General features: G+C 54.6%; 1 protein-coding gene across 12 annotated transcripts in view; it reads right to left on the bottom strand.

Moving 5' to 3' along the window:
* Positions 1 to 728: 728 nt before the first annotated feature.
* CHKA (choline kinase alpha) overlaps positions 729 to 24,082 on the bottom strand; it is a 61,181-nt gene continuing 37,827 nt past the window's right edge. For 3 of the 12 annotated variants that reach the window (XM_078433753.2, XM_078433763.2, XM_078433758.2), the window contains 10 exons: positions 23,996 to 24,049; positions 16,470 to 16,583; positions 13,398 to 13,531; positions 13,041 to 13,145; positions 12,294 to 12,352; positions 10,366 to 10,453; positions 9,520 to 9,628; positions 6,680 to 6,786; positions 5,207 to 5,288; positions 729 to 962 (listed from right to left, as the gene is read on the bottom strand). In XM_078433753.2, coding sequence (XP_078289879.2) covers positions 903 to 962; positions 5,207 to 5,288; positions 6,680 to 6,786; positions 9,520 to 9,628; positions 10,366 to 10,453; positions 12,294 to 12,352; positions 13,041 to 13,145; positions 13,398 to 13,531; positions 16,470 to 16,583; positions 23,996 to 24,049 — 912 coding nt within the window. In that variant the 3' untranslated portion in view covers positions 729 to 902. Of the gene's footprint in view, positions 963 to 1,310; positions 4,857 to 5,206; positions 5,289 to 6,679; positions 6,787 to 9,519; positions 9,629 to 10,365; positions 10,454 to 12,293; positions 12,353 to 13,040; positions 13,146 to 13,397; positions 13,532 to 16,469; positions 16,584 to 23,995; positions 24,050 to 24,082 lie in introns of those variants that run through there. The other 9 variants (XM_078433756.2, XM_078433760.2, XM_078433752.2 and 6 more) reach the window with 8 other exon arrangements.

Below are 24,082 nucleotides of genomic sequence, written 5' to 3'. Positions count from 1 at the left end.
GCAGCCAGCCCGGTCACAGGATCCCCGAGCAGAGGCAGAGGAGGAAGAGAAAAGCTGCAGACGTTCGGGCCAACCCCGCTTTCCACGGGGAAGGCAGCCGGGAGGCGTGTGTGTCCCCAGGACCCCACACTGCTCCCCGGCCGGCCGTGGGCTCTGTGTGGGCCACAGCCGCCTGCCCGCCCCGAAGCTGGGGTTAGAGAAGCACATTCAGTTACGGAGGAGAGCAGGGCGGGGGAAGCGCCCGGTTAGGGGGCGACGCGCCGGCCTGACCGGTCCCCGGGGGCTACGGTCACGGGACGCAGACAACGGCTCACCCCCCTCCCGAGCCGTCTGCGGTCTCGTGCGTCCGCCACGTGGACCAGAAGGTGAAGGAGCAGCTTCGGAGACTCGCGGCCAGGCCGCAGAGCGACATCACAGTCTGTCCCGGCTGACGGGCCACCCTCGGGAGCGAGCGGTGTCTACACACATCGTTCGTTACCCCCGAGAGCCTGGCTGCCGTGCTCACCAGCACGTTCACTCACATCCTTGAAAAAATCAACGTTAACCAAAAAAAGTACCCACAGAAACACGGTTCACTCTTGCTGTCTGCCATATCTGACTGAAAACTTCAGGCCCCGGACACAAGATGCCTTGCCTAGATTAAAAGGATTCTGAGATATTGCACTATTGTACTATATTTCTGCTTCCCGATCTCATCGCAGAGTCCTAGTGAAATCGTAAACAAGATATGAAATAAATGTTACTCAGTTTTAATACAGTCTTTCGTATCATACACATCTGCGTTGGGCAGCGAGACATCCGAGCCTTCTTGCCGCAGGTGCGGCAGTCGGGAGCACCGAGGGCCCCTCTGGCTCGGCCGCCCCTGCACGGTCCAGGGATGAAGCCGCTGGCGCCTCCCACACTCACACCCCAAGCTTCCTCTTCTGGTCGAAATAGGCATCGAACCTTGCCTGGGCATAGTCCTAGGAGACACAAGGAAGGGCAGGCTCACCAAGGACTCCCGCCCAGAGCCGCCCACGTCCCGTCCCCCCCTGCAGGGCAGGGCCCCAACCACCAAGGCCACAGAGCAGCTCCGGCTGCCGCAGGCTGTCCGGGAGCCCAGGCACCAAGCTCAGTCACCCTGGCCACCCTGGCCCTGCAATCCAGGCGGGACCCCCGCCTACGTATTTGTGCGCTGCCACGGTGCCCCATCTTGTCGACCGGAACGCCGCAGACACTGATGCAAACAAAGGCTCCCCTCTCAAAGGAAAAGGTCCTGGGGGCGTCAGGAAGTAGAGGACAGAGGTGCAAGAAAGGACGCACCATGGGTTTTCTGGAACCCCCTACGGCATGATTACTGCCCAGAATGAGAGAGGGAAGTAAGAAAAGCTGGTCTCGCGTTCCGGGCATTCGGGAACGAGAACGGTCAAGCCACCGTGTGTCTCTGGGCCTGCTCCCCCATCCATCCGTCGGGGTGGACGATGCGATCTCTTAAGCACCTGCTCCAAACTGAAAAGCGTGTGATGCTAACTGCCAGAAGATCACAGCATCGCTGTTCACAACTCGGTGTTGGGGTGTAACTTCTACGCCACAAAAATTAACTCCTTCACGCACACGGTTGGACGGTTTTCACAAACGCATACATCCAGTTCAGCAGCACCGCCACAGTTATGATAAAGAATATTCCGGCACACTCAAGTTTCCACGGGTCCCACCCCGCCGCCTGGCCACAGGCAGCCTCTGAACCAATTTCAATCAGTACGGGTTGCTAATAGAAAGCTTTTCCATAAATGGAGTCACCCGGTCTGTACCCTTTCGCCTGGCTTGTTTCACTCGGCATAACGTTCCTGGGATTCGTCCGTGCTGCGGTGAGCATCTGGGTTCGTTCCGGCTTACTGCGGGGTACTTCTCCATCATCTGGACCTCACACGGCACGTTCATCCGTTCATCTGAGCGGCATGGAGGGTGCTTCCATTTCAGGGCTATCACACAGGAAGCTGCTGTGAGCATTTGAACCCAAGTCCTGGCGTGGATGTATGCTTGCACGTCTCCTGGATCAATGATGCCCCAGTAGAAGACTATCGGGCTGTACGGTAAACGTGTGGCCGGACTGTCTTCCAGACCGGTCAGACCCTCTCACCAGCCCCCTCGGCAACATACGCCAGTTCCGGCCGCTCCACATTCCCGCTAACGTCTGATACTGTCAGGGTCTTAAAGTGTTAGCCACCATCACAGGTGTGGAGGGAATCACACTGGAGATTTAATTTGCATCTCTTTTCATGACTAATTACATTATGCAGACAAAAAGATGTGTACTGGCCATTTGTTTATCTTCTGTGCAGTGTCCCAATCTTTTGCCTGTTTATAAAGGAGGTTTGGTTTCTTGCTAAGTTGTGAGCTCTTTCTATATTCTAAAAACAAGTCCTGGTCAGATACAAATTTGCAACATCTTCTCCTGTTGGTGCTTGCCTTTTTATTTCCTTAAGGATGTCATTCAAAGAGCCAAAGTTTTTCATTTTGATTAAGCCCAACTTACTTTTATGGTCGGTGCTTTATGTAACCTAAGAAACCTCTGCCTCGGTCAGGAAGCTTCTCCCTTGTGTTTTCCAGACACGTGGTGGTCTGAGCTTTTACATTTAGGTCTGTTGTCTCTTTCAAGTTAACTTTTGTGTATGGCAGGAGATCAAGGTTCAGTATTTTTTCCATATGGCTATTTAGTTGTTCCCACATCAGTTTTGAAAACACAACCCTTTCTTTCTCCCAATGAATTATTGTGGCCCTTCTGTCGAATACTGGTTGGCTCTACGTGTGAGTCTGTTTCTGGGCAGTGGACTCTGCTCCATTTGACCGACGTCCGTCTTTCCACCAATGCCCCACTGTGTCGATACATCTCGAGATCAGGCAGAACGAGTCTTCCGACTTGGTTCCTTAGTTTTAGTTTCACATACATTTTAGAATCAGCTTATCAGTTTCTGCCAAAAAGCCTGTGGGGGTTTTGACTGGGATCGTGGAGACTCTGGAGATCGGTTTGGGAAGAACAGACTCTTCATACTGAGTCTCCTGAAGCCATGAATGTGGTCTCTGTCTCCATTTAGGCTCTCTTAGCAATGTTTTACAGCTCTCAGTATACAGGTCATGCACATATTTTAAAAACCTTATCCCCCTAAGTATTTCATACTTTTATGCCATTGTCAATATGGTGAAATTTCATCTGTAACTATTTCTACCCTATGGGAATGCAGCTGGTTTTTATACACTGCCCTTGTATCCTGTGACCTCAGTAAACTCCCGGCATAGTTTAACTAGCTTTTCTACTGATTCTTTTATATTTACTCATGTACATGATCATGTCACCTATAAAATAAAGGCAGTTGTTCTTCTTCCCTTCTGATTAGGAATTCAATTTATTGAATAAGTATATGGTCATTTGTTATGTCAGTTTTGGTAATTTGTATTTTCTAAGAAATTTGCACGTGCACGCTGTCGATCTGTTGGCATGAAGTTATTCATGATATTCTCTTACCCTTTTTAACATCCATAGGATCTGTAGTGATGTCTTCTTTATACCTGGTATCAGTCATGTGTCTTCTCTTTTACTTGCTCAGTATAACCAAAAGTTTATAATTATTATTGAACTTTTCAAAGAACCAACTTTTGGTTTCACCGACTTTCTCTCTCTTTTTTTTTTTCCCATTCATTTTCTATTTCAACGATTTCTGCTTTTATTTTTATTTAGTTCTACTGACTTTGGGCTTAAGCTTGTTTTTCTCTTTCTAGCTTCTTAAGGTCACTGGTTTGAAAACTTTCTTATCTAATACAGATGTGTAACCTTCAAAGCCACAAGTTTTTAAACACTACTCGAACTACATCTCACAAATTCTGATATACTGTGTTCCCTTATAATTTTCTTTGAAATATTTTGTTTCATTTCTTCTTTGATCCAGGGCTTATTTAGATGTACTGTTTAATTTCCAAATAACTAAGAAGTTTCAAGATTTTGCTGTTGCTGATATCCTATTAAATTCCACCAGGGTCAGAGTATATTCTCTGCATTTCAATTCTTTTCCACTTGACACCTATTTTCTACTGCTCAGCATACGGTCCATCTTGATGAACATTCCATATTCAATGGGCAAGAATGTACCTTCTGCGGTGGGCATCAATTACGTCAAGCCGGGAGAGTGCTGTCCACTCCTCCGTCCCTCCTGCTGCTGTGTTTCTGGCTCTGCTGTCACCAAGGGAGGGGGAGGTCTGCTCTGTGGGTCCGCCTCTCTCTCCATCAGTTTTCTCAGGTTTTGCTTTACGTCTTTTGAAGCAAGAAAGGTATGGACGCATTCACGATTTTCTTAATGTCTTCTAGATCAATCGATCCTTTTATTATTACAAAATTATTCTTTATCTTTGGTAGTATTTGTTTGATGTCTACTTTGCCTTACAATAATCACTGGACCGTGACTAAATCTGCTTCAAAACTCCATATTCCCCTTCTCTGGCCTGACACCACCTGTGCAGTACCAACCTTCCGCCTCGTACAGGACTAGGGGATCAGAGAACTAGTCACTCCCACCTCCTGTCTCAAAGCAAGGTGCTCACTAGAGACTTTACACGCCCCTGCCCTGGAACACGCTCCCAACACTCACCATGGGGCAACAGAGGGCTTAACTCGAGGTTAAAACTGTCTATGTCAAGGACGCTTCCTAAAGTTAGAAGAAAACGACAGCCTGGCTTGTCAAACTTGCCTGCAGCAACCAAGACGGCTCAATGAGTCAGCACCAGCCGCCCGCACGACGTGGGGTGCTGCAGGACGGAGAACGGAGCCGTGACAGCTGAGGAAAACACAGAGGCAGACCCCATCGTGCTCCTTCACTCGCTGTCCCCTGTGTCCGAAGGGACTGAGGTCAAGGGCTGGACCTCTAGGGTCCGATTTCTACATCCCCCAGGCGAACCACAGGACCACACAGCACTTCTCTGGAGCAGGGAAGGCCTGGCCTGCTGGTCACCTGCCTTTGCAGATGCGGAGCCAGTGAGAGTGGGTTAAATTATGCAGCCTTTAACCCTCAGCTTCCTGGGCTGAGCCTGCTGTCCTGGTGCCGGGTCGCCTCATTCACAACTTGCGGGGGCACAGGGAGCCCTCTGCAAAGAGCGGTCATTTACCACCAGGCATTCACAGACATCGTTAACAATTTTCTTTCTGAGAATAGAAGAGAAAACCACCCCCAAAACATACCATGTACCCAAATTCAATGGAAGAAATCTTGGCCTGTACGATGGACCAAAGTCCCCAGAAGAAATGGGACGCAAGGGCAAACCTGTAATTACAAGAGCAGGAGACGCACGTGAGATGGGTGGCACCAGCCACGGGCCCGATGACGGAATTTCCTGCAGGTGGGCATTTTACCTCCTCTGGATGCAAACTGGGTCTGCCCTGGCCAGCTCGGTGGGATTACACGCCACAGGGAGCGAGCAGCTGGGAGCACGGCTGCCGGCTCCGCCCACCTCTGGCTGGGGGCGGGTGGACTTGCCGAGTGGGACAGCGACAGTCACACAGTCACGGGACTCAACGGGGGCCCTGGGGGCCACGCAGGCAGGCACGGGCTACGCTGGGAAAGAAACGCTCTCTGCTACACGTGTGAGCCCACGGCACCAGCAACCCTCAGCGCGCATTGTGCAGCAAGAGGGGGAAAATGCAGGCCTCTGCATAACTTCACCACCCTTCCTGGAGCTGGATGCCGCCCCACCCTCACCCCTGCCCTCGCAGCACAGCGGTGAAACAGAGGAGGGTGTGACAGTCCCCATCTCTACACTGCACCGTGGCCTTGGTCACCGTGAACCCACGCACGTGCCCCCTCACAACAGTGCCTGTGGGCTTCACTGAATGCTCTAGTATCCTCCTCACCCCTGCTTGTACTCCCTGACCCTCTACACGTCCCTTGGGGCTCCCCTTCCTGTCTGGCTCTCCATTTTTCTATTTTCTATCCATTCCCGAACCAGAGAGGGAAGCTCCGTGCTGCAGGGGGAGCCCCGGGGACGGCAGGGCTGGCCACATGCTCAGCAACAGGGGTGTGGACACTTCTGAAGACCAGGATCTGGAAGACATGATCTGTGCTAAGTGGGCTGGACAGAACAAGGTGGGTCAGAGGTACGGAGACGTTTTTAGCGAGAATCTCCTGTTGTAACAGACCCCACAGGATGGGAGTAACTCAAGCCTCCAGACTTGGGAGAGGAGTGTGTATGATACACAGGGGTCGGAACCTCTACAAAATCCAGAAGTTTCTCAGCCCTGCTTTGAGAGCTGCTGAAACAAAGTTAAACAAGCAAGACTCAGAACCAATGCTCACAATCTGTCATTATTTTTTAGAAGAAACACGTTAATGGATGGTGCCCACCATTTCACGAGCATCAGGCGACAAGAGGGTGCAGGCCTGGATGGCACGGCCTTGTTCCGCTGAGTCTTACACGTGGATTACAGTCTGGGGCACCATCCAAGCCTCCTGACCTTGTGCACTGACCCTGCTCCCCGCCCCTGCCGTGAGCTGCAACCTGGAGAGGTGTCAAATGTTCCCCTTTGGACAAAGTACAAGTCCTAGAGACGTATGTTTGTAGAGAAGCTCCTAAAATACTCAGGATTGCGAGCAGTCACCCCACTTATATTCTGGAACAGGACAGCTATCTTTATCAATCAATGAAAGGAAACAATTACCTATTGACTTCAAGCAACATCTCTTCTTCTATAATGCACTTTTCTTCATTACTGAGGTTTTCAAATTCATTTTGGAATGCGGCCAAGTAATTGGAAATAAAGTGGAGCTTTAAAAAAAAGGAATTACATTAGAGTCAGTGATGGTTAGACAGATGGTGTCGACAGCTGTCAGGAAGCACTACACGTCCAGTGGACACCCCGCATCGCCAGAGACGCCTGGAGAAGGCCCAGCCGAGCCCGAGCAGCTCTGTGCCAGGCGTGGGGAGTGTGGAAGCTCGCTGATCCGGCAGTGAGCTCCAGCTTGCTGTCGATGCTGTCTTGTTGGCAAGACTAGTACAGGAAATTACGATGACTTCCAGCGAAAACAGGTAGAATCTAATCCACACTCATGTTTCCCACGGTCTGGGTGCAAAGCCTACATCATGCGTCTCCCCAGACTGGCTGGCATTCTGTGCGGGGTCACCGCAGGAAGCCCAGGCACAGGCGCCAGGGAGCCCAAAGGTGTTGGCAGGTGCCCCCCCGCCACCCGAGGGTGAGAGCTGACCAGACCAGGCAGAAGGGCCTTCCCCCTGCGGTGCCATGATTATCTACACATTTATGTCCGTCCATTGGCCACGTCTAATTTTGGTTTGGAGAAGAGGGTCTACCAGGCCCCAGAGTCCACACCCGCATTAGGATTTGGGAGATCCCATGTCCTTCAGTATTTCATCTTATACAGAACACAGCAAACTACCGCTTGCTTTCTCTGATACATAAGGAAACGGCATCAGTTACGTGACCTAGAAGAACGCCAGGAAGCGATTACCTACTTGGAATGCCAACACTGCTTCTCAACCAGCTCTGCCATTGCCCTTGTCCAAAACCGGCTTTCACACAGTGCACCCCCTCCCACCAGAAGGCATCCCTCCAGCCCAAGCACTGTCCTAGTAGGGGGTTCCAGAAGGAGTAAATCTGCACAGAAAAGGTGACCGCTGGCCCCTAGTAAATTTTATGCAGCAGGTGCTACTCTGAGCATTTGTTTCTGCATATTACCTCGCCCCTCACGGTGACAAAATAATTCCTGCAGATGAGGAAATGGAAGCACAGACACAGCAGGTGACAGTAAAGTCAGTAGCAGATTGGGATTCAAATGGCACAATAGTTTCTAAAACCCATGCGTGAACCACCACACGTGATGAGGTTAATTTCCAGGAGATACTAAATGCTCAAGTCGGCAGAAAATTTGAACAGATCAACACCCTAAGAGATGGGGTCACCATTCATGGCCTTCTCTCCCAAAAAGTTCTAGGCCCACGTTTTCTTACAGGCAAAGTCTACCAAATCTTCAAAGAACGTCACGTTTAATATAAATTTGTTCCAGAAAATTAAAAAGGGATACCCGACTCATTTTATTAGACTAGTATAATCCTTATTGCACAAGCAGATATGAATAATGGTTTTTAAAACCAACGTTAAGAGCCCAATCCACATATGTACGCAGATGTCAAACCCCTAAGTGAGAGATTGCTTAACTGGATCCAAGAGAGCGCTCCAAAATAACACACTTCACTCGAGTGGTCTATTTTAGAAATTCTAAGATGGTTTAACATTTTAAAACATCTCATTAACGGCCTAAAGTGAGGCAAGCGCGAGATTACCTCAGCGGTGCAGAAGGGGTATCGAGAAAAGACCAGTAACTATTTGCATTGCTGTGCGGTGCTGGCGGTCACACCGCTCTTCTGTGCGCTAACAGGAAACCTGCCTTCTTACTGAAAAGCCCCTCTTCCCGGCTTGAGGGGTCTCACCTCTAGGGCTGCCCAGTTTTTACAAAGGTCTGCTTTCTTTTCAGTGAGGCAAAAATTCACATACCCGAAGACGGCTGTTTCTTCTTCCTCAGGCTAAATGGCCTACTCTTCCCCTCCCTTCCTTCTCACACAGCATGACCTTGAGGGCCAGAACCAGCCCGGCCAACTGGTTCTCAAGTTCATCACAGTTGGCCCTACGACGTGGCGAGAAGAGGGCAACGCAGTTTCCGTCCCACAGCAAGTCGACATCTGAACCGCAGCCCCTGGCGTGTGGGCCATCGACCGAAGACGCCACCACCGCGCCTGGCGCAGGCGAGTGACCGAGAAACACGTCCCGAGTGAGTTACAGCAGCAGCTGGCTGCATCCCCGTCCTCGCGCCGCTCTGACCTCTCTGAAATGCCGCTCACCGGCAGGGGTTCCGCGGGAAGAGCGGTTCTGTGGCAGGGGGGTCGCGAAGCGGGTAGAGACGCCGTCCTGCACAGGCTCAGGGAAGCGGGCTTGGCCCTCCCTGTCCACAACCTGGCCTGCTTCCACCCCGCTACCCACTTATCCCCAGCCGCTCCGGCAGCGGGCTGAGGAATGGAGGAGGGGCTCCCAAGGGGGAGATTCCCACAGGGTGATTCTTCACGCGGCCCCTCGACCCCCACACTCGGGACAGGACAGGGAACTGGTTGGCACCACAGCGGCTCCCAAGTCATGCTGCCCGGAAGATTCCTTCTGTCTGCAGGGAGTGAAACACACACAGGAAACACCGTGATCTCCAAAAAGAGGGCCAGAGAGCAGAACAGAGGCTGGGCTTTCTGGAAAAAACCAGAAGGAGCTACACGAGAGACCACTCTCTAACCGAACACAGGTTATCGCCGGCTCAGGGATTAAAATGTCAAGTTTGTGTCTTGACACAAAATAACCTTTTAGAGCAAAAGGGTCTGCTGAACCATTCTGACTGACCCTTTCACAAGGGTCCTGTGAAAATTGAAGAAGTAATCGATTCTAACTGCATAAAACTGACTCATGTAATTTACCTCCCATCAAGCCTCCACCCAGTAGTCTCCTACCTGCTGTTTCTTGGTGGGGTACTTCAGGACGTTGGCTCTGAAGAAAGGGTACTTTTCATAGTTATAGTCATACATCCACTCACAGAAATGATTCCCAATGTCAAATCCCCTGAAAGAGAGGTAAGAGACGCTGCGAAGCGGGCACCCTGCCACGGCACAAGGCTCCCCGGCCAGAGAAGGACAAAGGCCGAGTCGTGAGCACCCCTCCCAGCAACAAACTGTCCTTCCCGAGGTTCCCCGGGGATGACAGCGTCAGTGACAGGGAGAGCCGACGGGGCAGTTACCAGAACCACAGCCGACCGGAGCCACGAAAGTGCCCATGACTCAAGAGGCGCCTGGGTGGCTCAGTCGATTGAGCGTCGGACTCTGGATTCTGGCTCAGCTCACGATCTCACGGTTTGTGGGAGGGAGGCCCGCACTGGGTTCTGTGCTGCCAGTGTGGAGCCTCTTGGGATCCTCTCCCTCTCTCAATCTCAATCTCTCGCTCGCTCTCTCTCTGCCCCTCCCCCACTTGCACATGCGTGTGCACTCACTCAAAAAAAAAAAAACACTTAAAAAAGAAAAAAAGCAATGGTTCGAGAGCCTCCTGCACTCAGGGCTCTGACCTCTGACACCGACAAAATACCAAGTTGTGCGTCGTGACTCCTCACACCGTTGCTCCCCGCGAACCACGGAGAACAGGCCTCGCTGCCTCACGCACCGCTGCAGGCCGCGGGGGCAGACGCACCAGCTTCCGCTGTATTTTGTTGGCACTGCTGCCTGTTTTCTGCTCTAATTGTTTCCTACGTGCATCATTAACCTAATAGAACGATACGGAAATAAACACATTTTACTGTAACGTGTTACCTGTAATTATAACTGCTGTACTCGAAGTCGATGAGCATCAGTTTCTGCTTTTCAGAATTCTCTCTGCCTTCCAGCATTAAGATGTTACCTGCAAAAAAGGTTTCGACGACGTGCCATTTACTGTGGGCTTCACAGTCGAAGGCACGAGCCCCTGACCGGCAGGGCCAAGAGCGGTTCTGATCCCCTCCGGGAATCCGAACCACACGAGTGAACGCAGGCCACAGAGTCCCAGGAGCAGCACTGTCACACCCACCCCCCACCCCCAAAACAGAAGGCCCGGGCCGCGCGGACACAAGAGCCCCTGTTCACAGCAGCCCAAGAGTAACACGGCCCCGGGCTTACCCCCGAACAAGAATGGCCCGCCATTCGCTTGCTGGGGCAGTACTCCCCAGTCGTTTCACACAGGGGTGCAGAAGACGACTCTGGACTGGCATGCCAGAGTTCTGGCTGACCCAACATGCCCGGCAGCGCTGAGGCGGGGTGGCAGACGGGCCGGATGTGGCCCACCAGCTAGGGAGCCGCGTCCTGGTGTCCCCCCCGACAAGGATGTCACCGGTGAGGGCAGCTACCGTGCGTATGGCTCCGGGGACCATACTCGGCCCCACCGCTTCGCCTCACCCACTTCTCCTCCTGAGGAGGAGGCCACAGGTGGCGTTCCTTCCGCCACAGGTCCCGTGAGGCCGAATTCCGGGCCACAAGTGAACTGACTGCCAGACTGGCTCTTCAGACACACGTTCCAAGACCCCCACACTCTACACGACGTTCAGCGTGACTACGGGGCTGGGGGGTGGCACCGGCGAGCCAGGCTTTGCTAGGTTTTCGGCCCCTCTCTCTCCGGGGTTTCTGCAGGAGGTGCACTTTCTAGGCTTCTCGGCATCCATCTTCTGTTTCCGGTGGCCAGCAAAAGGAGACTCGGAAGCAGATGCCCAAAGCGGCAGAAAAAGGGAGACAGACGCCCCCAGCTTCTCTGGCCCTTGCACACATGGCCACCGCCGGCAGCCGGCCTCCCTCACGCCCCCGGTGACGTCTGTGCCGCTACCGCCCGCTGCCACGCAAACCTGTGGTTGACGCGTCTACACTGTGCGAGACGTGGCCAGCAATGATCAACTCTTCAATAAAACGTATTTTGGCTCAAACTGATGTCTTATCGATGACTGACCCTCAACACGGACTATTGTTAAAATTAAAAACAAACCGCTGAGCCTGGCAAACGGCCCGAGGGTGGGCATGAGCCAACAGTGACGGAGAGGACAAGGACAGCAGAGAACCGCGGCAGCACCCGTGGGACCTGCCCAGCTAGACCGGGCCTCCATTTGAAGTCACGGTGGGCAAAGGTGGCTCACAGTAAGGGGTATCCGGCATCGTAATTTCCTGAAGGCAGAGAGACTCAAGGCCATGGCAGAGTGAACTGATCTTGAGAGCAGGTGACCTCGATTAGCCGCGAGGCGCTGCAGGTGGAGGGGACGAGGCCCCCAGGACCGATCCCGGCCACGGTCATCTCCTACTGTGCCCTCAGATTACCGAAGTCCTGTGTCCACCAGAGTAAACACTAAACGAGTAAGTAACTTGGGAAGTTTCCATCCTTTATCCTCCCAGGTTAGCGAACATTCTCATTTTTTCTTCTGTGAATATATTTCTTGCAAAAATGGGAGGATACCCCCCGTGTTTTTCCAAAAGTTGCTTTTTTTCTCTTAACACATCCTGGAGATTTTTCTGTATAAAAACTCGACCTCGTTCTTTTCAACAGTTACACAGCACTCCATTGTGCGGCCCTGCCATTATTCACACGGCCATTCCCCTCTCCGCGGCCCTGGCACTCATCACACAGTGGACACACACACACACACACACACACACACACACACACACACTCAGCCTTCCAAGCAGACACACAAAGCCAGCTCCACAAAACAGGCAGCAATCCTTACCTTCCTGACAGTCGTTATGACAAAACACAACTGGAGAAGGGGTGGATTCCAGCAGCGACCTGGGAAAGGAAGGTTTTGTCGTCACTCGTCACACTGTAGGCCAGAGACAGAGCGCCACCATCTCTGTGCCCGGCGCTGCACGGACGCTCCGCGGCGCCACACGGCCTCCGTGCAGTGCTTTTCTTGTGGCCTCCGGGAGCGCCACCATCACGCGACGACAGCTCCACGGCAGCTCAACCCAGAGACCCTCGTGAGCCCCCGGGGTGCCCAGCTCTTCCTGTGTGGGCCCCCTCCTGGAAGACCCTCCTCACGTGGCTGTGGGTCCTGGCTCGCAGCCCCCCCCCCCCCCCCCAGTATGACCCTCCTCATCAGTCTGCCTCTGGTCTCCGTCACACCTCTTACCACGACTTGACATTACGGGACGTGTTTGCTGGTCTCCGTCTCTCCTACTAAAACACAAGCGCCTTGGAGAACGTCCCGGTCACCACTTGCTGGGCACCACGTGCAAATGTGACTGAGGAAGGCCGGGACCGCCCGCACTCGGGGCGAATGCCGGAGGCCTGCACCGCTGCACCCCAAAGGCCGGCGGTAGCCCCTGCTCGGAGGCCAGCACCGAGTTTCCTACTCCATTTCCCCCCAGAGCTTGCGGCGCACGGTTCCCCTCCTCTGCGGACACCCCCAGCCTGCCGCCCCCACGACCTCCGTTCCAGAAGAAAACCCGCGCCGTCGCCACGGACCGCGCCTCACCTCAGGTTCTCCAGTTCCAGAGGCAGGTTGTGGCGGAGGAGTCTGTGGAGCTGCTTCACTCTGGGCTCCCCGGCAAACTTGACCCTCAGGACTTGATTCAGATACCTTGCAGGAAAGGGGAGAACGGAAACCACCGCTCAGTCCCCCGTGGCCTCCTCCTGGAGCTCCCGTGAAGCGTAGCCACGGGATGCCAGCGGGGAGCCCCGGGCTCTCTAGAAAACTCACTTCCTGCCCACCCACCCGTCCGGCAGACCAGAGGAAGGACTCCGACCACCGTGGCAAACAAGTACTCACGCTGGCACCTCTGGTGGCCGCTAACACAAAACTGAGTCAGAGCCAAGCGGTTTGGCCACTTACTTTTCCATTGTTCCAAAAAGCCATTTTGGTTCCTTATTGAATGGCATTTTCATACCATGAAATGTGGCCATTTTCTCAGCTATTTCTGCAGAAATATCTGGCAAACTTAATTCTTCAGTGTCTAATCGCCGGCTCTGGAATAAAAAAGGGAGTCAGAAAACGGCATTTGTTCAGGGAAGCTGGAGGCGTGCGATCACACAAGCCTAAGGACTAGGAGTCCGTTCTGTAGGGCATCTAAGTCTCCTCCGGCGCACCGAAGTCCCGTAGGAACGGGCACCGTGCCCCGCGGACAGTGCCCCAGCAATCGCCATGGCATTTGTCAGCAAGGGGGAGGGGCCTGCTCCACAGCTCAGTATCACTTTGAACCCTTTTAATCGTGAGAAGGTCCTCCCCGCACGTAAGCGTTTAGGCGGACTCCGTGCTCCCTGCCCTCTGCCTGACGCCAGAGCGTGCCCTCTTCCCTGGTAAAAGCTCCAGGTTTCCAGCGGTTTGTCACACGAGCCCGTGTCTAACTCCTTCAGCAGCTCGGACACCCCGCCCGGACACATCTCAGGCAAGAGGTGGTCCCAGTCGGAAGCACCGCCAGGAATTCAGCATGAGCCACGGCCCCCTCGCCCACGGTGGCGTCCACAGCCCCCGCCTGGCACAGAGCAGGCTCTCAGAGCGCAAAGCTGAGCGAAGAAACAGAGGCGCCCAGCTCCCACCACTGCGGCTCCCGGCACCGCCACCCCCAGAGCTCCCAGTCCCCACTACCGCGGCCCGAGGCCACGCCCGCTCCGGAGGCACGTCCCAGCTCCTCACGAGGAAAGCACAAGCCACTGAGACCTGTTCGTCCTTCCCACGTGCACTGCTCCCCTCCAGAAGCCCAAAGAGGCACTCCTCCGAAAATCCAGAGCGGCACAGCACAAGGGTGAACAGGGGGAGTCTCCAAGCTAGAGAAAAAAAACCCGGCTCGAACCCTGGCTTTAATCCTCATGCCAAAGGCATAGGGGCCAAAGGCACGCTGCTCAGACCTCTGCGTCTGACTTTCTGGTTTCCACAAAATGAGAAGCGCATCAAGTCCCTGGCGGGCTGCTCCGAACGAGGGCGGGCGCTGCAGGCAAGGGCCCTGGGCCAGCAGCCCGCCGGGCAGGTCTTGACAAATGGTGGGAGCCCGGCGACGAGAGCTCAGGGCTCCCTTGGAAGCAGCAGGCCCAACCTCTCCCTCCTCCTGCACCTGGGACCCTGCAGCTTCTTGAGCGGTGGCACCAAGGCGAGGGCAGGGCGTTCACTCGGCTTTCCCTCGGCTCGGTTACAAAACGCCCCTGATCTGTTTGGCACCGTGGAAAGTGTAAGACTAACCGCGCTCAAAAATGAGCCCCTTGCAGGGTTCTAAGCTCCTTCGGAAAGAGCAACAGGAGACCAGCGTTCGCAGAGGTCACTTCCTGTGCCCTCTGGAACGTGGCTACGGGGACCGGATGGGGTGGGGCGCACGCGGCAGTCCTGAGTAAACTTGCAAGTAAGACGTGCCATCAGGCCGAGCCAAATGCAATCACCGTCTCTGGGGTCAAAAGCGGTTGGAAAACGGTAGTTTCAAGTGGTTCGACCTAGTATTTTAACAGAATTTTTAAAAATCTTCACGACATAGCAAACGTTATACATAAAGACACTGCAACTACAGAACTAAAACCGCACGCACCCCACGGACACTCCGACGCCCGCATCCTGGTCCGGGACAGGACGCCCCGTTATTCTGAGCTGCGGTCCCTGCTCCTTTCCCTTCCCTACGAGGAGTTTCACCACAGGCGCACACTTCACACAGCTCCCGGAGTGCTTCCAGGGCTTTATTAAAATGACCTATCCTATCTGTAGCCTTCACCACCTGGTCTTGTCGCTCAGTGTCATCTTAAGGTGCATCCGTGTCGCCACTCGTAACCACAGGAAGTGCTTTAGATTTTTAATTCTTTCAAATGCTTTATTATTATCTCATTTGATGCTCATGCAGCCAGATGTTACTGTCCTTACTGGGACAGTTATAAATAAAACAACCGCCAGGCGGCAAGCCAGGTGCCAGGCTAGAGACCGAGGCCTGTCGGCTGGCGGCCGCTCGTATGGCGCCACCGCACGACCTAGAAGAGGGTTCCCCTCCTGGGAGACAGGTCACAAGGAGGCTCCTATCCCTGGGCTGTGGGGAATCAGACCATCAGCAGCCCTTCCTCCAGCCTCTCGCCGAACACGGGCTGAGTCTTGGCGAGCAGGGCCTCCCTTCAGCCAGGCCAACCGTACAGGTGGCCACGTGAGGCCGGGCCGGAAAAGGCAGCCATGCGTGACCCTGTTTTCGAGGGGCCCCACAGCCGAAGAAGAGGAACCCTTCACCACATCTGTGAGCTTGGCCGTGAGTGGGGAGGCAGGCCAGCCAGGCTCAGCAGCTCCACCTAAACGGCCCGGAGCCGCCCCACGCTCCCTCTAACGCGAGCTCTTGAGGCCCAAAGCCCTTCGTGGGTTTACTCACACGTAACTCTAAGCAAGACACGCGGGTCTGGACGTTAGAGCAACATCAGAAATGCCTCAGGACAGCAAGAAAGGGCAAACGCTCCCAACTCTGGGAAACGGGATTTGAGCCGGGCCCTGAAACGCCAGAGGCACTTGACGGCCCGTGGGAGCTGGGGAGACTCAGACAGAGGGAGTGAGATGGGAGACGAGGCAAAGAGCAGTGGTGGCCCCACGGGGCGAAGACCCGGGTGTGGCACGCGACGGCCAGGGCCACGGGGACCGGCTGTGACTTCTAAAGGAGGCCCAGACGTCCACAGGAACAAGGTGAAGGGGGAAAATGCCGGGGTAAGCAGCCTTAGGGGTCAGTGGAATGTAGGCTTCATACAGATTTTTCATTCGGATGAACATCTTTGCAGAAAGACAGAGGTGCTAATGTAAACGCAACAGAAATTTGTTTTTTCTTTATTTCTGATGCAATGGAATAACGCGTCACGTTTGCTACGCCAGAGCACGACGTCTCGGGCTCTTGCGGCCACAAGGGCAAGAATCCATCTTTTGTCTGCGGCGCGTGCCGGCCGACGGGTGCAGAACACATCTTACCGGGATAAACTGTTCCAGGCGGCCTTGGGGGAAGATGCCGTAGAGCTTGGGTCCCAGCGACCTCTCTGCGAGAATGGCAAACATAACGCTCTCCAGAACCATGGCCTCGGCCCCCTAGAACAGACAGCAACACAGCACATGTTTCCTGAGGGCTGAGGGTGCGCAGGCACGGGCGCTTCCACGGGAGCAGCGGCATCACCCCCAGCGACTCTACGACTGGGCGTCATGACCGCCACCCCCATCTTGAACGCGAAGACACAGAGATCAACATCTTGTAACGTGCAGGGTCCGTGCTTGCAGGGGTCACACTATATCAGTAAGATTTCAAATTCCAGTTTAACTGGGTCGCTGATTCCAAAAACAGAGTATCTGTTGGTATTTTACTGCTCGTATCTATCTTAGAACTTCTCTGAATTCCACCCATGGCACCTTCTCAAAGGCCGCCACAATGCCGTCCGCTCTGGAGAGGGGGGTGCTGGCCTGCTTTTCAGCCGCGAGCGCAGAGCAGGAGCGCGGGGGCCTTCTGCCACCGAACCCATCCTCAAGGACGACTGACAGACCTGGGCCTGTCTTTCCGTCCAAAGAGCGCCCTGGCGCAGAACATCCCCGGCCTCCATGCCCTGCTCTTATCCCTAGTCTTTGCTGCCGGTTTAACTTTGTCTCTTGCCAAAATCCCCGAGGCTCCTAAACGGTCTCTAGTCCCAGTGACTCAGGTGGATCCACAACCATCCTGCCTACAAAACTCATCTTTTGGCCTCAGTTCAAATTCACTCCTCAGTCCTCTGCCATTAAACAGCGAATTAACCTCTAAGTCACTGTGTCTGAGGAGGGGCCAGCGGGCGTGGGGGGCGGGGGGAGCTTTCAGAGGATTCTTATTCACCCCTTGTTAAGAAACGTGCCGTGGGGAGTGCGATCCCGCACAAACACGGAGCAAAGCGAAGCAGCTCTGTACGCTCATGTTACAAACACGCGCAACGGGACCAACTCAGGCAATGACAGGGCGCTAACGTCACAGAGAAGAAAACAGAGAAGCTGCTTTTCCAAAGGACACGGAACCACACTGGAGTAAACAGCCATTTGATCACCTTCACATTTTGGGGAGCAAACGGCTTTGCTGGTGGTCCCGCATAATTCCAGTTTAGCCACCGTCTCGTGTGTGTCATTTATTCCCACAATTGTGGGCTGACCACCTCGTGAGACCCGATCTTTACTTACTCACTTGCAGTTTTGCGCCTACGGCTGCCATGAACCATACCGCGTCCTCCCCAAATCCACACGCCGAAGCCCTGGCCCCCAGCGTGATGGTGTGTGAGGACGGGCCTCTGGGAGGGGGACGGGCACAGATGAGGTCACGAGTGCGGGGCGCCCACGCGATCAGCGTCCTTACACGAAGAGACACCAGAGAGCCCGCTGTGCCTCCCTCTGTCTCTCCGTCCCTCTGCCATGTGAGGGCTCGGAGAAGACCGCACCCGCAGGCCAGGAAGAGGGCTCCGCCAGACCCCAAACGTGCCGGCACCCTGATCTCAGGTGTCCGGCCCGCAGCGCCGAGAAATAAACGTGTGCTGTCCGCACCCCCACGGAGCCTGTTATGGCAACCTGGGCAGACGCAGACAATGACCGCACACGGCACTGCCCTGTCAGGTTAACGGCGTGGAGAACAGGGTCGAGGGTCAGACAGGTTTTATTTCTGAACCCCTCGAAGGAGGTGGAGTCCCTGGCGGCCCGACGACCCGCGCCAGAGACACCCCGCAGGAGAGTGTGCGCAGATCTGCAAGGTGCCTCTCAGACTCTCACCTGGATGTCGGTGTGGAGTGAAATGCCAAGGCGCATGCAGGCCGGGCACCGCGGGACGGGGGACGGGGGTGTGGAGGCGGACAGGCTGTCCGTGGTGGCTCTGTGCAGCCCTCGGCACACCCTCCCCTCTGCACACCCTCCCGTCTCACAATTTCAAAGAGTTGCATCAGGATTTCTTCTGTCTGGGTATCCAGATTTTGTCGGAATCAAAATTTGTTTTCTGGCTTCCCTCTGTGTGGAGTGACTAAGCCTAAGGGCCTTAGGGTTGGCGCCGTATAAAACATCCGAGTGCCCGATCCTGAACAGGCCTGCGCGTTCGAAGTTACAAACTTTATACAGAGTTAAGACCCACCACGTTACCTCAGTAGCCTTAGCATTTTGCGCATCGTGTCCACTCAGTACAAAGGTTACTGGGGACTGACCTCACAGGCCGTGCTGTCGCTGGCACTCGGGCTGAACACACACACTGTCCAGAATCCTCTAGAGTTGAGTCAACCCATCGCCAGGATGGAGAGAAGATGGAAAGAGACTTAAGAACTTTGCAGTTCTCTCTGGCATTGCTCCAAACACTATAAATAAGAAATCTCTTTGTTCATATGTAGTATCGCAGTTCAATATTTATTCCCGGTAGGGAGGAAGAGGAGCTGGTGCGTGGGGGGAAAAGTCAGGAGGAAGAAACGAAGGAAAACAATCACAAGCAAGAAAAATGGTTAAAATGGGTTAAGAAGGATAGCAGGTGGCACGCCTGGGTGGCTCAGTCGGTTAAGCGACCGACTCTTGATCTCAGGGTCCTGAGTCTGAGCCCCACATTGGGCTCATGCAGGACACGGAGCCTACTCAAGAAAAGAAGAAAAAGGGGAGCGGGCCATCTCAGAATGAGGGCATCGACTTGTGCCAGCCTTTTGGGAACCGCCAGGTCTCCAAACACCTCCCTGCTTGCTACTTAAGCGAGTAAAGAACCAGACGGGACCAGAGCGACCCAGTTCACCGCCCCAGCACTGGCCCAGGCGCCGCCACTGGCCATCCAGACACTGGTCCTAATTTCTTAGGACAGAAGGTCCTACCTCCGCTTGAAACCATTTACTTGGCCCCAGGGAAACCGGAAGAGCCTGCAGGGACCCGTATCCCGGAGAGAGAAGCAGACAACGCACAAGCCCTGCGGCAGGGGCAGGACAGAGCTGCTTCCAGGAAATGACAAGGACACCTGAGGGTGAGACGGAGGTCCCGAGGCGGGAGTGACTTTGGCACATTCGAGGGAGGGGAGGGGCGGGCGCCGGGAGCCCAGCCACCAGGAAAGAGGAGGCCCGGCCGGAGAAACCTCAGCGCGGAGCATTTAAGGGGAGGAACCCACAAAGGGCCTGAGAATTCCCGGCGACAGTGAGGAGCACACTCTGGACCCACTCGATCCTTAAAACAAACCTTATGTGCTCACGACTGTGCCAGACTTTCTAGCATTTTCTAATGTGTTTCCTTTTAAAAAGCAACAAAAACGCTGACATCTCATGTCTGTGAACGATTCAGATGGGGGCAGCAGGAGGAGGAGGGAGCAGGAGAGGAGGCGGAGAGGGCACAGCCGTGATGGAGAGAGTGTGGTGCTGCGTGTGCAACCACACTCAGGCAAAACTCAGGGGCGGAGCAAAGTGGCCACTGGATCCGAGCACGTGGAAGTCGTCGGTGACCAAAACAAGAATGGTTCTCCAGGGGAGTGAGGGGTACAGGGGCAGAAGTGTCTAGGCAGACTTTTCATTTTATCTATAATGATAGATCATTTTCCTTTACAAAATTAAAATCCAGGGGTGCCTGGGTGGCTCAGTCAGTTAAACGTCCGACCTTAGGTTTTGGCCCAGGCGGTGATCTCACGGGCTGTGGGTCAAGCCCCACATCGGGCTCGGCGCTGGCAGCGTGGAGCCTGCTTGGGATTCTCTCTCTCCCTCTCTCTGCCCCTCCTCCCACTCTCTCCCTCCCTCTCCCTCCCTCTCCCTCTGCCCTTCCCCCATTTGCACTGTCTCTCTCTCTCAAAACTAAACTTAAAAGATGTATTAAAAGAAATTAAAATCCAGGAATAGAATATCAAACTTATGAACTTCTTGAGAAGACACAACAGCGTTTCTGTGGTATTCTTGCCCAAAATGCATAACCTCGTTCCGGTCATGAGAAAAGACGAGACAAACCCAAACCTGAGGGGACGTGGCTGGGCCCAGTGCCCAGCGAGCGCTGGGACCGTGAGGCACACGGAAGCAGATACATGGACTAAGGGGGGAACGACCAGCAAACGCAGCACTGGGGTCCTGGCCACATCTCAGAACAGAGCAACAGTGGAAACACCTGGGAAACTCAAGTCGTTGTTACTGGGCCACGTTGGTCTCCACGGGTGTGTCAGGTGTTAACGTCAGGGGAGGTCGGGGGAGGGTCGTATGGGAGCTCTCTGTACTAGCTTGAAAGCAAACTTCCGTTGTGTCTACAATTCGTTTGAAATAAAAAGTTAAAAATAAAGAAATGCATCTAGAAAAGACTGAAATCAGGGGGTGCCTGGGTGGCTCAGTCGGTTAAGCTGACTCTTGATTTCAGCTCAGGTCACGATCTCACGGTTTTGAGTTCGAGACCCACGTGGGGCTCTGTGCTGACAGTGGGGTGCCTGCTCGGGATTCTCTAACACGCTCTCTGCCCCTCCCCCACTTGCGCACATGCTGTCTCAAAATAAATTAAAAAAAAAAAGACTGAAATCAGCAATATGATTAAGTCAGCTACAAATTCTGCGCGGTGGCATAAAGGTGTTTACTAAATTATTCTGTGCTATTCCACGCGCTCAAAACTTTTTCAAAAAAAAAAAAAAAGGTTGATCGGGAAGTGAGAAACAGAGTATATAAGTACTCTCATACTCCCTCAAGAAATCCTGCTACAAGAGGGAGCAGGCAAGGCCAGCAAGCTCTGTCCGCCACGAGGGACAGGAGCAACGCGCCCGCAGACAGGGAGAGAGGACAGCTGGAGTCTGGAGCCCAAGGGAAGGACCAGCCCGTGGAAAGGGCAGGTGCAAACACAGACAGTTCACATGCTTGCAAGTGGACAGACGAGGGCCGAGAGCATAGCAGCCACCAAAGACTGGGGCTCCGTGGCCTGCCGGGGGCGGTCCTCCCCGGCCAAGCGGTTTCCCGCCAATGATGTTGCTCAGGTACGGGCTTAGAGAAGGCCAGGTGGCTGGGCCCAAAGACCAAGCTGGACATGGAAATCTTCAGCGAACCAGGGCAGCTCTCTGACGGTTTTCAACAGAGGAACGGGGAAGAAGCGAAAAGACACCACCCCCCCCCCCCACCAGTCGGCCTGGAGAAGGGGGCTGGGGAGCAGTCTCTGAGACAGTGAGCCTGTGGAGAGGCCAGGTGGTGGGGGAAACGTTCAGAAGAGAGAGGACAAGATTACAGACAGAGGCCAGCCATCCAAAGGGGCTCCAAGAAGAAAAACCACCTTCCCCATTCCCGCAGCCAAATCCCTACCTTTTCACCCAAAGAAATTACAATCAGAGCACCCGCTGTTTGCTGCTGGGCTCTGAGTGGAAATCCAGCAGGCACAGGAGGAAGAAGCGTGGCGGTGACCAACGGGTCACCCGAGGCAAGGGCATCTTGGACGGAGGAGGGGAAGGGACAAGGAGCGTGTGCACCAGCGGGCAAGGGGCAGAATGTTCCAGAGCTGTCCACTGGCTCCAGCTGCAGCCGACGTTCAACAATTCTATACTGCGCCTGCTGTACACCAGGCAGGACAGCCGTGGCGAGACCACACGGGGTGGCGAGGTGCTGCCCTGAGTCTAGAATCTCACAAGAGGAGGAGGCAGACGTGAATCGCGTTGACACTGAAAACCCCGGCCTGACAAGGAGCGGAGTGGCGGCATATGGCGCTCGGGGTGCGGGCACGGAACAGACACGCACGTCCAGTCCAGAGAGCAGGAGGGCTCCCTGGGGAAGCAACCCCGAGTGACGTCCCATTACGTGCACAAGTGGGGGTGGGAAGCGGGCACAGTGGGGAGCACTCCAGCCGGAAGGAGCAGCATCGGCAAAGGCTCTGTGGCTACAAGAAAACCAGTTTAGGAGAACGTGGCTGGAGCAGGAATGTGGATGCGGGACGAAGGGGAGAACGGAAGGTTCAGCAGGATCAGACAGGCACCTGCTGGGATAAAGCCCAACCCGACCTGGGGTGGAGTGAGCACTGAAGGATGTCAGGCGAGAGGCTGACCTGACCAGAGGAGCGATTCGAGCGGGAGGGGGAGCGGAAGCAGCGCCCCCAGAGGAGATGGCGGGAGCCTGGACCCTGGAGGTGGGCGGTTCCAGAGGAGACGGGCACACAGACCCTCGGTAGAGTTCAGAGGAAAATAGACTCGGGGTTCGGATACGGGGCGAGGGAGAGAAGGGGATATCGGAGGTGACTCCCCGCCCTCTGTCTGCAGAGAAAGGAGAAACTGAGGTTCTGCCGAGAGGACGGGGTGGGGAGGAGTCCGTGCGTTCGTCTTGGGCCTGGTGACGCCACTGAGAGGCGGCGGCGGGTGGCGCTACCCCAGGCAGGGGTCAGGGCCGGGAAGCGACCCAGGGACGAGGGGCAGCATGGGAGGAGAGCCTCGGGCAAGTCACGGGCATTCTGGCATTTGAGACGCTAGGAGGTCAGGCCTGAAAAGGGGCCGAGGAGGGGAAGAAAGCGTTCAGAAAGGGCAGGGTGCTATCGAGTGCTGCAGAGAAGGGGAGTCAGAACTGGAGGCGCACGGGGGGTCTGTGTCACGGAGGCCCCAGTGGCCCTGGTGGCCCAGCCTTTTCTACCGCCGGCACACACGAAGGTCCACAGGCAAAGGCCTCAAATGGCTGCAAACTCACTGTCAATCACTTCCTGCCCAAGGGCGTCTCTGTCAGCGGTCACCCAGAGAGCACAAGTTCCAGATCCACTAGACGAGGGTCTCCAGGGAAGGGCGCACCCACAATAATGCACCGCGACACGAGAAGGAAGTCACTCCCAGTACTTCTGTTTCTTCATGACCTCACCTCTTTTCAGTTCCTACCTCTAGACCATTTGAGTAATTCGAATACAGTGCGGAAGCCAGTGTACTTACATACGCGTGTGTAGATGCAGGTTTTATGTCTGTGTTGTGTGTGTGGGGGGGGTGTATACTTATACACAAACTTGCACATGTTGGGACAGTATGCTCAAAAGTTGCTTACTCCCCGGAACGTGGAGATCACTCTCAAGACTCCCCACTTCTGAGCCTCATAGAGGGGCCAGGTGTGGACACAGCAGTGCTCCCGACCCCAGGCTCTTCTCTGAGTGTGAGCATTTCAGAGAGTGAGGTCATTTTAATTGGGAAGAAGCCTCTCTGACCGGATTGCCACTCTGGGAAAAGGCACCCCTGCTTGCACCAGGCAGTGCCTGCTTAGCAGAGGGGCGCGTGACCAGAGAAGGGGGTCAGAGCAGCAGCACATGCCTATCACGCACAACCGTCTCCCCAAACTGCCCTCTCCCAGCACCCCAAATAATGTCTAGGTTGCCACAGGGGCACCACACGTCCACTGCCTACACTCAGGAGGAACTGAAAATACCGGCTGCACGCTCGGTCTTAACCCCAGTGTGGCAAGAGCCCTTGCCCTGAGACCGACAGACCAGGGCCGTCCAGGGGCGGGAAAGAGGCACCGAGACCGGAGCGCCGACGTGGGCTAACACGGGTTTACACCTCATACAGACGCAGAACGGACTTAATTACTTACTTGAAATTCATTTTCTTTCTGAGCTTGTTCGGATCCCTCTTTATTACAGGACCTCTACGAATGAGAAAAAGCAAACACTTCCGGTAA

The sequence above is a fragment of the Panthera onca genome, chromosome D1 (assembly GCF_046562875.1).
Source record: "Panthera onca isolate mPanOnc1 chromosome D1, mPanOnc1 haplotype 2, whole genome shotgun sequence".
In the NCBI taxonomy this organism is placed as follows: domain Eukaryota; kingdom Metazoa; phylum Chordata; class Mammalia; order Carnivora; family Felidae; genus Panthera; species Panthera onca.
The sequence above is the reverse complement of the archived record's forward strand: the minus strand, read 5'-3'. Positions and strand labels throughout refer to the sequence as shown.